Source organism: Phyllostomus hastatus, unplaced genomic scaffold (genome assembly GCF_019186645.2).
Source record: "Phyllostomus hastatus isolate PE091 unplaced genomic scaffold, TTU_PhHast_1.1 phas_contig_150, whole genome shotgun sequence".
Classification (NCBI taxonomy): Eukaryota; Metazoa; Chordata; class Mammalia; order Chiroptera; family Phyllostomidae; genus Phyllostomus; species Phyllostomus hastatus.
Window position 1 is genome coordinate 29,354,851 of NW_025333611.1, and position 14,417 is coordinate 29,369,267.

General features: G+C 46.9%; 2 protein-coding genes across 3 annotated transcripts; both read right to left on the reverse strand.

The window, feature by feature from the left end:
* Positions 1-1,940: 1,940 nt before the first annotated feature.
* Positions 1,941-10,042, reverse strand: FAM53C (family with sequence similarity 53 member C). Of its 2 annotated transcripts, none has more exons than XM_045825159.1 (5): positions 9,930-10,042; positions 6,362-6,591; positions 5,910-5,967; positions 3,707-4,491; positions 1,941-2,814 (listed from the first exon to the last, which is right to left on the reverse strand). In XM_045825159.1, exons 2-5 carry the CDS (start codon positions 6,437-6,439, stop codon positions 2,557-2,559), a joined length of 1,179 nt encoding a protein of 392 aa, XP_045681115.1. In that variant the 5' UTR covers positions 6,440-6,591; positions 9,930-10,042; the 3' UTR covers positions 1,941-2,556. The 2 variants fall into 2 exon arrangements, with proteins under 2 accessions (XP_045681115.1, XP_045681113.1); XM_045825157.1 differs by lacking the exon at positions 9,930-10,042 and adding an exon at positions 9,475-9,632.
* A 728-nt stretch (positions 10,043-10,770) lies between these two features.
* On the reverse strand, positions 10,771-14,136 carry LOC123809948 (oocyte-specific histone RNA stem-loop-binding protein 2-like). The gene is made up of 6 exons (XM_045825178.1): positions 14,010-14,136; positions 13,089-13,169; positions 12,878-12,982; positions 12,072-12,224; positions 11,809-11,929; positions 10,771-10,899 (listed from the first exon to the last, which is right to left on the reverse strand). The coding sequence occupies exons 1-6, from the start codon at positions 14,051-14,053 to the stop codon at positions 10,771-10,773; spliced, it is 633 nt and encodes a 210-aa protein (XP_045681134.1). The 5' UTR covers positions 14,054-14,136.
* Between the last annotated feature and the right edge of the window lie 281 nt (positions 14,137-14,417).

Below are 14,417 nucleotides of genomic sequence, written 5' to 3' on the forward strand. Positions count from 1 at the left end.
GATCTCTAAGCAACTACAGTTCACCCACACACATTAGAAGAATGCTAACGTAGGGAGAAGAAAGGGTGTAATAGAAAGGTCTAAAGAAAGTGAACCACACAGCTTCTTTCATAAATGAACATTCCAAATTGAAGCATTAGGGAAAAAATACCATCTTCTAGGGCAAAAAAGAAGCTCTGCTTGGTAGGATTTTACAAAAGCATTATTTTTAGGATGCAGAAATTGCCCAGGTCTTTAGAATCTGAATTCTGATGACTAAATCTCTGCCTCTCCAGTACATAACACGTGAAAACTTTTTAAAAAAGATTCCTGTCCTGGCCAGGCAGCTCATTGGTTAGAGTGTCATCTCAATACACCAAGGTTTTGGGTTCAATCCCTGGTCAGGGAACAAACAAGAACCCACCAATGAATACATAAATGGGTGGAACAAATCGATGTTTCTATTTAAAAATCAATAAATTAAAAAACATTTTTTTTAAAGATTCCTGGTCAAGTCTACCATCCTGCCTTCTCCTATTTCCCAAAGCCTACAAACCAATCTAGACAAGTCCCTGCCTGCACCATCAAGCATTCTCAGGGAGCTAGAATATGTTAATACTTCACTTCAACCTGGTGGAAGTGAGAGTGACAGCAGAGCCCTGACTGATATGGTTCAGTAGGTTGGGTGTTGTCCCTGAAAACTGAAAAGTCACTGGTTTGATTCCCAGTCAGGGTACATGCCTGGACTGCAGGCCAGGTCCCCAGTTGGCGGTGTGCGAGAGGCAACCTATCGATGTTTCTCTCCCTCTTTCTCCCCCCCTTCCCATTCTCTCTAAAAATAAATAAATAAAAATCTTTAAACAAACAAACCAAAAACAGCAGAGGAGGCTGGTGTAAGTACCAGGGAAACACAGATAAAATCAGACTGCCGTAAAAATCCAAAACCTTAACAGAAGCCTGGGCCTCAAGGATATGACTGCTGTGGCCCCAAAGGGCCTAGGAACCAGTTACTGCCCTCAAAGAGCAAAGGCCCAACTATGGCATAGAGGAAGGGGCTGGAAGAGTTAGGTGGCCCTCTCCCTGCTTTCTCCTTGCCTTTCTTTGTGGAGAAAGGAAGAAGACACTGCTGAACACAAGGTTGCTTGGGAAAATGGATTATTCTAATAAAACTTTATTTTTTCAAACACAGCCACAGAGGCAGGACCTCATATTTAACACACACACAGACTTATGGATTTTTTTAATATAAAACAAAGTTTACGAAAATTTTTTTTCCACTTTTTGTATTTGTAATCCCATTAGCACAGGGACTTTGGCAGCAGGTGGGAGTGAAGGGCAGCTGGAGCTGCCACTGGGCAGTCACTGGGCACAGGAGGAGAGCACCAGCCTGGGAGTGGCTTAACTCACACACGCAGGAATACTCACCTACTGGTCAGCCACACCACACACACAACACAGATGCAGATGTCTACCCAGTGTCAACCACAGCCCTATAGAGGTGCGCTCCACTCTGGGTAAGCCCAATATGTGAAAATCCAAATAGTCAAACAGCAAAAGTAAAGGGAGGTTGCTTGCTTTACAAAAGAAGCAATTACAGGCTGCTTTTAAATGGTCAGCAGTCCAAATGCATCGAAGGTCAAAGGGTGAGGGGAAAAAGGTCCCAACTGTAAGTAAGGAGGGAAAGAAAGAGATGAAGCCCTTCAACCCTGCCTCAGTTACCCACATGTGCTTGCATCTACTTAGAGTGAGAGGCAGGTTGTATACAGCCTAGGCAATCTGATAAGAAAAAAAGGCCAGCTCAGAATCAATGTGAAGAGCCCTCTCCAGCCCCAATACTAAATCTATCTAGGGGAGGGGAGTGGGCCTGAGGAAAAGACCATTGGCTGAGGTCACAGCACTTAAAGAGACCCTGCAGTACCCCCAAACAGAATCCTTTGAGAACCAGTAGTGCTTATGGATTATAAGCCTGGTTCTAGAACTACTTAGAAAAAAGAAAAACTTGATGCCCTCCTTCTGACTCCTAGAACAAACTCACTGTCCTGTGAAAACTCAAGATCCTGGGGGTATCATGATGCTCTATTGTTAAGGAGCAACTGCCTTCCTTCCCTAAGGCTACGCAAACACACCTTTCCTCAAGTATACTCCCATGCACACACACACACTCTCTCACACAATTTCTCCTAGGAGGCTGAGTGAAACCCCCCACCCTGGCCAAATTCTAAGACACAAGTGCCCTTTGAAGCAAAGGGGCTAGTGAAATTCCCCGAGCTGGGGTCAGCAGACCCCTTCCTTCCCTGCCCACTGCTTTCTTGGTGGCAGGGATACTCACACTCAGGGCCGCCATGGGAAGGGTCTGCTCTGGGGCTGTCCCTCCCGCCACCAGCTCTGTTTATCTTGTCCTGGACAGTCTCTCGGCATGGTCGAGCTTCCTGGAGCGAGAAGATTTCCGGCTGCCCTGAGTCGGAGCCCTCAACTCACCCCCATTCCCAGGCTGGGTCCCCAGACTTGGGGCCTCGACACTTGTTAGTAGCCATAAGAGAGTCAGTCTGTGTGGCCCCAGGAAGTAGCCTCTCAGTTTTAGTTCTCCTCAATCAGGTTCAAGTCCAGGTCCCCAAAGTCCTGCTGGCACAGTGTCCTCTTGCTCAGCGCTTGCCGCCCCCACCGCACGGACCCTTCCTCCTCTTCTTCGCTCTCACTCAGCACCTGGGAGGAACCCCCAATGGGGCTGCAGGAAGCAGAGAGGGGCGGAGGGCTACAGGCCATGAACCACGGTGGAGAGATGCTGCTGCCTTCCCGGGCTGTTTCTTGGAGACAGACACCTCCTGAGTATGGTTTCTGTCAAACAAACAACAAAGTTAAAAAGGCAAATAAAAATACTAACATCCCAGAGCACTCTGGCTCAAACTGTATTTCTTTAGGGAGAGGTTTATGAACCCCCTGATGAAATTTGAAACATTCAGTGTACATGTACATTTCTTTGAGGAAAGAGCCCATAGTTTCTATCAGATTCAAGATTAGAAGCTCATTTATAAGCTTCATGTGGGCAGGGATATCATCTGCCTATTTCACTGCTGTACTGCCAGGGCCTAGTCAGAGCCTGGTACATAGCAGGTATTCAGTAAATGTTTGCTGACTGGTTGGATGGATGACTCTGTGAATAAGTGTTCAAGTTCTCAGAGAGGTTTGTGACCCAGTGGTCTGGAAGGAAGAATATCAAAAAGTGGGCAAGTGCATAAGACAACTGCACTCACACTGGGAAGTCAAAAACATTTGCTGAACAGATGAATGTTGCAGCAGCCTGTTTTAAATTCTCCCAGACGCACTCAAAGCAGTGAAGGGCAAGTGGCAAAACCAGCCTTGAGCATTAGGAGGAGGGGCAGGGCAAAGATAATGGCACTTAATGGCTTATGCATTCTGAGAGGAGGGAAAGTGCCTCTAGCAAGACAATCTGGGGTCTCTGTTGGAAAGTTTAACATGGGTCTCACCCCAGTTTCTTTGGAACCCCCAGGGCTGATAAGTTTCACAGAACATGGGACTTTAGAATTCAGTGCTAAAACCAAGACAGTCCTGGGCAAACTCGGATGGTAGATCGCCCTAGTGAAAGCTCAGATGGAAAGGAGCTCCAGGGGTGGCCCTGCCAGGAAAGCATGGGACTAGGGCAGCCCAAAAGTGAAAGAACAAAGCCTCTCTGCTCCCATCCAAATTTCCTTAGTCTGGCTGGTCCCACCTGATTCATCTTGTCAAAGTCCAAGGAAGGCCGCAGCCGCCGGGGGTCCTCCTCATGGCGCCGCTTGACTCCAGCTTTTCGGGCATCCAGATCACAAGGCTGTGAGCGGCTTCTGGGAAGGTTTCGGAGGCCTCTAGGTCGCCAGGGCAGCTCTGGGGAGGACGCAGGGGAGCTCCGGGCAGAGGGCAAGAAGCGGCTTGCCTGTGGGCCCAGGCTGGGTGACAAGGAAAAGCGGCGCTGGGGTGGGCAAGGTGACAGGGATTCAGCATCACTCTCCCAGGAGCCACTTTGGGGGGAGGCAGCACAGGGTCGAGAGGAATCTTGGGCCAGGGCCAGGCTGAAGAAAGGGGGACTGCAGGGTCTGTGGGCTGGGGCACATTGAGAAGAGGCACTGGGAGCTTGGAGGAACCTGAGGCTGGAGACCCGCTTCGGGGGGCTCTGGTGAGGCACCTGCGGCCCACCCCCTCCACCACTGCCTCGGTGCTTGATGGGAGTCCACAGCTTGGAGGGGGCAGGCCGCCACACTGGCTGCCAGCGAGACAGGTCCACGGGCACTGAGAGTGAGCGGCAGTGCCTCTTGGATGGAGGGGCAGGGGGCACAGGAAGCTTCTCTGGGTCAGGAGGCTCAGGGCTTAGGACTTGGGAGAGGGGCTGCTCTGGTGGGGAACTTCCCCGGCTTGGTGGTCTGAGGTGCAGGCTCAAGCCTGAGGGGTGGTAGCTGAGGTTGAGGCTGTCCTGGAACTCTGCACAGGAACAGCGGGGCAGGCCCCTCCAGGAAGCACCTTCTGGAAGGCATTCATAATAAAAATAGTATTAATGATAGTTAATATACTTCTAAGAGCTTACAAGGTACTCCACAATGTAACTGAGCACTTTATGTGAGGTTTCCCAAAACCTCATGAAGTAGGTACTATTATTATGCCCATTTCATAGACAACGAAAGTGTAGTAATTTGCCCAAAGTCAGCAGCAATCAAATGACCAAAGCAGGATTCAAACCCAGGTCTGTCTGATTCTAAGGCTAGGTTTTTTAACCACCATGCTATTCTGCCTCCATTATGAGGAACCACGTGAAACTGAAAATATACTCATGTAGTGCCTTGCCACTCCCTCTCAAAGGTAAAATGATAAAAATAAACGTGTGTGTGCAGTGTGCCCTGCTCATCCCTCACTCCACTCAACTTAGACCTATTTTGCTCCCCAACCCCACAGCCCGAGGTTGTGAAAAGAAGGCCTATGTTCTCCCTTCCTTAGCCTTTCCCCTTTCCCATGTATCAAAAGCCCTTTGATGGTAGAACCTTGCTTGGGTATATTGATTCCCTTCCCCTAGGCCTGCTCTGAAGTCCAAATAGATTGGGAGACTGAGTGGTGGAAGAAGTGGACTAAAAAGAATAATTCTCACTACTTTCTAACCAAAACCCTGACTTTTAGGAGGCAGCTCATTAAGGGACATAGGGCCTACTCCAAGTTCCTCTGGCTAGCTGACTGTAATTCTGCAGGGGCTAGACATTTGGAACAACTAATAAGTATATGAAGTCATACTTGACAATGGAGGAAATCTACACTTCACATTTTTGGTCAACAGTTCTGCCCCCTGCTAACCTCTAAGAGGACAGGGACCATATGTCCTGTTCTGTATATACTGCACAGTTCCTGGCTCTCAGCAAGTATTTAATAAATCAGAGGAAGAAGTTGAATGAAGATGATTTTGACAATTGACCTCCCTTGCCAGGTATCCCAAAAAAGGGAATGAGCTGCACAGCAGCCTAGCAGCATGGGCCAGAGTTCTGGCTGTACAACAGTGACAGCTCCACCCAGATGCCCCATGATCACGGGCCCTTTACTGAATAATTCATAATCTAGGAATTTATGCCTCAGACACATTTTCACATGTGCAAAATGACACAGGTACAGGACTGTTCGCTATGGTTTTGTTTGGAAATATCCTAATATGCATTAATAGGAGACTGATTAAACTATGGTCCATCCCTACAATGCAATAACATAGAGCTACACAAAACCAGGAAATACTCAACATTACATAATGATATATCAAATAGAGACAGTGCCAATCTCAGGAGGTGACCTTGGCAAGAAAGTTGTGGAGATAGGACACCTAGTCCTAGTCACTGGAAACCAATGAAAGAAGTATGTGGATGGAAGCATGGGCATACACACACACAGGCAAACACACAATACCTTACCAGACACAAGCTGGAAAGGGTTCCCACAGTTGGAGATGTCTGCATGATCAGGCAAAGGCTAAGAGAGAGAATATCCATCATGATTCAGGTTCAGGATACAGATCTCCAAGAAGCCCTGTTCAGCTCACCCCTGAAATTCCTGGGCTAGAGGGATGTTAGGGACTCCTAAGTGTTCTCTTCTTCTTGCCTTCCCGAAGTTAGTGAGTAAAATAATGCACACCTTCCAATATCTCAAACCCTTCTCCACCCAAGTTTTCGTGTCCCTTCTCTATCAGTGGACAAGTCCCTGCCCCTTTCCTTCTGGGCGGGTTTTTTTTTGAGCTTTTAGTGGACTCTTCCAGTACAAGTATCATGACTCATATAGCACAGGACAAGGGTGAAGTAGTACCAACAAAGAGCCTCTGAAAAAAGGGGGAGGGGGTCGTAGAGAAGCAGGAAGACTGGTCTTTTACCAGACTGATGCTGAAGCGTGTGCATTTCAGCTCATCCAGAGTCTGCTTCTGTAGCTGCTCAGTGATCAGGGTTATCATGATTCTCCCCAGGATCTGACTTGCACACTTTGGAGCAAATGATGGATGTCTTCCCTGTTGTTCTTCCACACCTCACTCGTGAGCCGTCTTCTGCCACTGCAGCACCATTCTAGCACCATTGGGACTTCCCTCTCCAGTCATGCCTGCTGAGTCTGCCAATTACAGAGGGACCAGCCCCAAGTGATATTAGAGATGTACCTGGTCCAGAGATGGAAAATGCATGGCACACATACCACAGCATCCTTACGCCAGGCCTCTGGCAGACGTCAGTAGAAAGCACAGCTCTTTCCTGCTAAACCTACACATAGCCTCAAACACATTCTAAGTCTGACAGTCCAGATATTCAGTAAAATGAATTGCAGTTGGCAAGCAAGTTGAAACCTATTTGCTACTCCTAACCTGGGTCATGCTTTGCTGTCTACCCAGAATAATAGCACCACTTAGAAAACAGTTCAAGTGAAAGAGAGAGATGACCAAATGGTTACTTCCATTCTCATTAGCCTAATATTTTCTTTATCTTCTAGTTAGAAGTAGAGAGGCACCCTTCTCCTAAATTACAGAAATAATAGGAACAGGGAGGAGGATTGGTTATAGGAGTGACTTTCTACCTCAGACAAGAGTAAACAAGGTTTTAAGTTCTTCCTTAGCCCGACCAGCTGGTATGTTATAGTTTTCCAACAGAGACTGCATATATTCTCTTATAAAATGAGAAGAGGATAAGGAAATAATACCAGTGTAATTCCAATTACATTCCAACTCTACAGATGTTAAAAACAACTACTCTATGACTTTATTCAACTAAGTTTTTAGCCTGATCTGACTCAAAGACCAGGAATACAAGTAATCAAGATTCTTTCTCAGGTCAATTTTGGTAGAAACACACTAATTCTACCAGAAAACAAGCTGTAAGGCCATATTATTGCCTGAGGGGCCTTACTTAAGGGAGGAGGGGAAGTTAACCTCTGTGTCTCCTTACTATTTATTCCCAGAAATGACCAGCAGGCAGACAGCTCATCAGAGGGTATATGCAGCATTTGCTAGTAGAGAGAACAAACTATCAAGAAACCAAAATCCTGATCCAATTTGCTGAAGCAGTTTCAGCAAATCACTTAACCCTTCTGGGTCTCAGTTTACCATGTAGAACAGACTGAATAATCTGAATCTGTCACATGCAGCAAGGCACACAATACCAAAACGTAAAAAGCATACCATCTGGCCTATACAAACCAGGAGTCCACACAGGCTGTTTCACCACTCTGTTTGTCGTTCTACAGAGGCTCAGAATGCCACAAGTGATGACATCGTTAAGATAAAAGCAACAGGATTTATGTATTTGGTTAGATATCAACTTCCATCACCTGAAAACTGAGAGAAGCCCAAAAGGGCTTCTATGACCTTGGGGGCAAAATCACTTTCTACTTTTACAAAAAAGAGAATCACCCCTACCCCATTCCTACCTCAGAGGGAGGCAGGCCACATGGAAGAGCAAAGAACTACACGTGGATATACTTAAGAGTTTTTTTGGAAAAAAGGTGTGGGAGAAGTCAATCATCATTATAGTTAACTATCATTTTCATGTATAATTATTACAACCCTGAACAAAGTTCCAGCTTCCTGAGAGCTCCCTTCAGCTGCTTCCCCTATATTCTTGCGGGAGAAGCTACAGCTTCTATAACTTCTGCTCTTGGTTTCTTAACTCAACCCTCAAAGATCAACCAGAGAGGGAACCTAAGTGCAGGCTTTTACCCCAAAGACCCCAGGCTTCAGGCTGACCAGTCATGAGGAGCAAAGAGTGAAGCAAAACTCTTTCAAGCTTTTCATGAGGTATCTGGCCAAAGAGCAAACTCCCAACCCTCTCTGGGATCCAGTGAAGAGAGTGATTTCGTATTTTTCTGCATTTTAATTGTTGGGATGTGGCCACACACGGCGGTAATTGGAACAATGCAACTACCACCACGCAACTGATACTCTCAGCCTGAGTTTCCTAAAACAGGCCAGGCTGAGAGGGGGAACAGAACGGAAGCCATAAGGAATCAAACCAGGACACAAAAGAAGGCAAACCAGCTCTGCGAGGGGCCTCCTCTTTCTCAGGCAGGCATAGAAAAAAGTGCAAGAAGCCCTCTCTTGCCGCCTTCCTTCCCCTTCCATTTTGTGTATTTGGGAGGTAGAGAGCCCTGAACATTCACTAAACAAGTTAAAACTTCTCAGCTTAACTGGCACGGGGCTCAGCCTTGCACAGAGCAGCAGGCCGCTAAGGCCCTCCCCACAACCCCATCAGGCCCAACTCTCAATCCAGGCTTTCCCTCCACCATCGGCCCTCTAAAATAAAGGTTGGACCCTCACCCCATCTCCTATTGGATGGCAGTAACCCCAGACATTCGGGTTTCAGGGATGCTGAGGTTGTAATGAAACCTGGAGAACCTAGGATCAAGTCAGGCTAAGGGGGAGGAGAGTCACCAATCCCTAGGGACCTTCCCCCAGGTCCCAGCCCCACATCTCTGGGGGAGACTGAAAGAAAACCTGAGGGAAGCAGGGAGGTGCAAGAACTGGTAAGTGAGGACCTGATTGCTCGTCCCCCATATGGCTCTGGTGGGGATAGGGGTGACAAGTGGGAAGAACCCCTCCCCCCACACGGATGAAGAAGCAAAAGGCTAGGCCCCCTTCAGTCTTCAACCTCTCCCTCGGTTGCCCTGGCTGTCCCCGCGGGGTGGGGCATGGGGCGTCCGCTGGCCCCCGGTGGTGGTGGTGGGGGGGGCGCCAGGGCTCACTCAGGGGGCTCGTTGCTCCCCTCTTCCCAATTAGCTTCCATCGTCTGGCCATGGAAGAGAACTCAGGACGCAGGGGATGGAGAGGGTATGGGACTTAGCACTCAGCCACCCCCTCCCCCACCGGGTCCCGTGCTCTCCCCGCGGAGGCGGACACCGAGGCCACGCCGCGCGGGCTGCAGGGCTGGGGTCAGGGAAAGAGGGAAGGAGGGAGCGGAGGCCGAGGTGCCCACCCCGAGGCCCAAGAGCCACCAGCCCTCCGCCACCTACCGCGGCTCCTTCAGCTCCCAGGGCCGCGGCCGAAGCAGCTCTGAGCGCTCGGTTCGCCCCACGGTGCCCTTAAAAGGCGCCGGCGCGAACCAATGGGCCTCTCAGGAGAGTGAGGGAACCTCTCCGATTCACAGCGCCCCCCTGAACCGTCCGCGAAGGCTCTAGACTCCCGCTGTTTCTCTCTCAAACTCTTTCTTTGACAATACTGTCGGGAAGGAGCCCGGCTCTTTGATGTAAGGATGAGTGCGGTTTCCTCACTATTGAGTCGCCCCCTACAAAATATTGCGGAAGGTAGACCGGCCCAGTTAGAGGAATATCACGAAACCCGCGGGGGAGGCAGTGTCCGACGAAGGTAAACAAAGCTGTCGCCTCCGCCCTGCATTTCTACACCGGCCCAAGTACAGTCCTCTAATAAGTTCGGACCGCGTAAAAGCTTTCGCCAAGGTCCCTCTCACCTGCTCTCCGGCCCCACCTTCTGCAGCCGCCTCTCTGAAGGAATCCCCCTTCCCCCAGCAGAGGACCTGTCCGCGGCGTGGAGGCTTCTGGGAAGTGTAGTCCCAGCACCGATTAGGGCCTGCTCTGAGTCCCAGGAGCCCTTATTCCAGCGGCCGGATCGGCTCGAGCCTTTATAAACCTAGTCCTTAAAACAGTTGGGGTGCTGTTCCCATTTCGTTTTGTAATTAGCCCTCACCCAAAACACTTTGTAAAGCTGAGGAGGGCCCAGGGCTGTTCACTCCTTCTCCTCCCTCTACGCACCGCCCCCCCCAACAGGATGAGGTAATGGGATTGTGATTATGACATCATAGGCGGTTCAGTAGATCGCGTGGGGGGTGGTAGGGGGAGTACGGTGGTTACAGCTGGACTACTTTTCTTAAGACCGTGAGGGAGGAAACAGGCTGATGGAGAAAATATGTTGATGGTGTTGTATTTCCTTTTCAGGTAGAATAAATCACCTTTTATTAAATTGCCATCATTGCCACTACCTCCCACCTCAGCCAAAGTTTAAGTCATTTTTGAAGAGACTGAATGTGGACGAAGACGTTAGTAGATGAAGAGGTTGGGAAACAACTAGATGGTTTCTGGTTCTTATGTAAATCTGAGTCTCATCTACCAAAGAAGGTTTAGAGAGAGAGGCAAAACATGGAAAAGAAGAGGCTTTAAACAAACAATGCATTCGTGTTGTGATCTCTTTGTAGAGCAGGATTTTATATTTATTTTTTAATCAATTGGAAAGTAGCAGTCATGCAAGTAAATTCTCACTACTAAGCAACAAGTCCCCTGAAAGATATCTTTTCCCTAAATATTTTGTTCCCCATTCAGGTCTGGGACAGATAAGTAACTGTGATTAGTTAGAAAGTAGAACCAGTGTGTGTCATCTTCACAGAGCCAGGGAAGGGAGGAGTCAGGAGCCACCAAGTCTACAAACTGGAAAAGAAAAGGGAAAGTTAGGTACTTATCAAGAAAATGGGGCAAAGGGAAGGTGTACTTCACATTTCCTTGCCCTGCACATTTCCTCCTGACAAAAGAACTGGCAGGGGTCATAAAGTTACAGGAGACATGGTTTCCAATAATTGCTATTGTGGAGCACTTACTATGTGCCAGGCATCATGGTACATACTTTAAATATGTATTCTCATTTTTGCTTACAAATCTTCTTATTTGACAAATGAAATGGCTGGAGAGGTTAAGTGACTTCCCATGTTGTAGACAAAGGTAGTATTAAAAAAGCAGTCTGAGGTTCTAAAACCCTAGGTCTTCACCACTAGATGATCCTCCTTTTTATTATTAACCATGCTTACTAAAGTTACATGATTGAGTATAAGAGGTTAAGTTAACATTGCCTCTTTTACAAAACATTGGAAGAAACTGAGAGTTAAAAAATAAACCCTGCATGTCAGGTTTTAGGCTTCACTTTAAAAGATTATGCCTCTTTCATCAAGTATAAAATAGCCCCCAGTGAAGTTCAACTCCCCCCTTTGTAAACTGTAATTAAATATTCTTATGATGCCACTTTTAGTTCTCGAGTTTTTTGTTTTGTTTTGTTTTGTTTTTTACTCACATCATGCTATTTTTTCCTGCTGCTGTATTTTCCTTCTTTTGTTCTTGGAATACTGCCTTGAACCCCATCTTAATTGTGACCTCATGGACCAGACCCCATCTCATTCTGACCCTGCACCTAGCAATAACTCCTTTGAAAGATATTTGTTTTCCCTAAGTATTTTGTACCCCACTCAAATCTGGGACAAATAAGTAACTGTGATTAGTTAGAAAGTAAAACCAGTGGTGGGGATCTTCAGCGCCAGGGAAGGGAGGAATTTCAGCAGAGGATACTACCTGGCCTCCCTTCCGGTCTCCATCCAGATTCTCTGAGGGTTCCAGGGGCTGGAGCCAGTAATCCAGAAGATCATCCAAAGGGGTGGAATCCATTGGTTCTAAGAGACTCTCCATTCCCTGCCTAGGGAGGCAGAAGAGTTAGAGGAACATACACCTCATTCAGAGTCTCCCTTTCCAACCAGTAAAAGTTAAAACTCTGCAAAATGGGGAGAGGTAGGACCCAGTCTACCACTCAGGAAAGGAATCAAGAATAGGGCACATACCCCTCAGTCCCCCTGCCCTGCAGAGGCTGGCTAGGGGGGTCCCAGGAATGTAGTGCTCTTCTCCACTGCCTGATCTGGGCATCCCAGGAGCGGCGGCTGTACCTTCTGTTTTTGTTTGGTGTTTGAGGATGAAGTCCCGGCTGTCGTTGTGCCCTGACAACAACAAATATGAGTCAGACTGAGGTCAAGGTAAAAGGGTACAGCTCGCTGCTTATCACAGTGAATCAGGAAGCTCATTAAGGATTCTCAGAGAATAAGGTACGATCAAAGCCCTCAGTGTGACAGAAAAAAATAAATCTTCAAATCAGACTAAACACCAAACTTCCTAACTCTCCAATATTCTTTCATCTGGGAAGGGTAAATTAAATATTCCAATTCCCTCAGAAGTCAAAATACATATAAAAGACAGTATTTGGCATCCCTTTTAATACATTCTACCTTTTCATACATTTAGGTTGTATATATGTATGTAAACTTACATATAATTAGGCAAATATATTGCAGTTGGCCAAGTCAGCTGGAGGCATGAGGTAAAAATGATTGGAAAGAAAAAAATTTCATTAGCAAACATGGATAGAGGGTTTTTGTTTTTTAAAGATAGATTTTTTAAAAAAATATTATGCATGACTTGTTCCATTTGAAAAAAAAATCTTGGAAAATTAACCTCATGGCTAGATTGCAGGAGAATTTGTTTTTGTAATACTGCAAGTGTGTGAGACCACTCAGATTCTACTATATTTTTATCATCTGACATTGAACCAAAGCCACTTGACACTCCTGTTGTGACTATCCACAACTGTACTCACTTGGGGACCTGCTGCAGAAAGCACTGGTAACCAGGTGTGCGCTTGCCATAATCTATCTGCTTTTGCCGCCGCTGTAGGACAATTTCATCTGTCTCTACCTCCCACCTGTGGGGAAGTATATGGTGGTCACATGAAGTATGAATGTAGTTATCAAAGCAGAAACCAACTCATCCCACACTCCATTAATCCCCAGCCTGATTTTCAAACTCACCTGGCATGGTAGGGCTCAGTGCTGACTCCCACACTCACCATCTCTATCCTAGAGGTCAAAGACTCTTCACACAGCTCCTTCCTGGGGAAGTAGATACTAGATGAAGAGAGTATTGGTCCCAGCTAACTAAACTGCACCTTTCAGCCACTACCACCACCAAGATCCTGATATCAGCTAAAGGTTGTATTTCTGACTTACTGTTTCCCAAAGAGAAAGGTTGCATTTCTAATTTGTTTTTCAAAGTGTAGTCTACAAGGCACCTGCATGGGTAGTATCTGAGGACCTTGATAATTCCTGGGCCCCATTCTAGACCTATTGAATCATCATTTGGAGGCCTATATTTTAAAGAGCTTCCAAGGTTATTTTAAACCTTTTTTATTACGGAATATTTCAAATATACAGAGAAGTAAAGAGATTAACATAATATTTTGCTACTCAAATATAGTACTCAAAGCATCAGCTGGGAACTTTTTAGAAGAATCTTGGGCTCCAACCCAGATGTACTGAATCAGAATCTGCATTTTAACAAGATCCCCAGGTGATAGTACGCAGATTAAATTTTGAGAGCACTGATAAAATGGACCCCCCCAGTTAACCATCTCCCAATACTCAAGGTCGATCTTGTTTCATCTATACCTGCCACCACTCTACAGGATTACTTAAAAGCAAGTCCCCAAATTAAGAATAAATTCTTAATATCACCTAATTAATGTTCAAATTTCCATAAACAACCAAATTTTGAGATCCTTTGGACTGTGATAAGGATTATGCCAAGAGATAATTCAACTCCCCTGCTTTCCCTGAAAAGGAATTTCCTTTACTCACATAACCTAGCGTCTTAGATGCTGCGCACTAAAATAGAGGTCTTAACTAGGAAAGCTTTTGGAAGGGCCCAATGCCGCTTAGCGCAGATACACACACCTGCCACGCCCCAGCATCTGCCACACCCAAGGCAAATGTTCCATCTCCAGCGGAAGACTAGCTAAGAGGGAAAAGTCTGTATAATACACGAGAGAAAAGCAAGGAAAAAGAAACGTCTAAAACACGCTAGTATCCAGGTTAATTCCTCCAGGTACTAAGTTAAGCACAGGACGTCCCTAGCGAGGTGCAACTTAAATCTCCCGGGGTCGAGGGGCAGAGCAAAGGGAAAGATCAGGGTGGGAGAGGCGATTGGCCACAGGGAAAGCCAATGGTGCTCGAGACTTGTGTGGGGCGGGGCTTATTAAGCGGTTTGCCCAACGCTGGGGGGCCAATCGACATCCTGCTCTGGCTGAGGGGCGGGGTAAATTTTGCTCCTTTCAACGCAAGCTCACGCCCCCGGTGATGGAC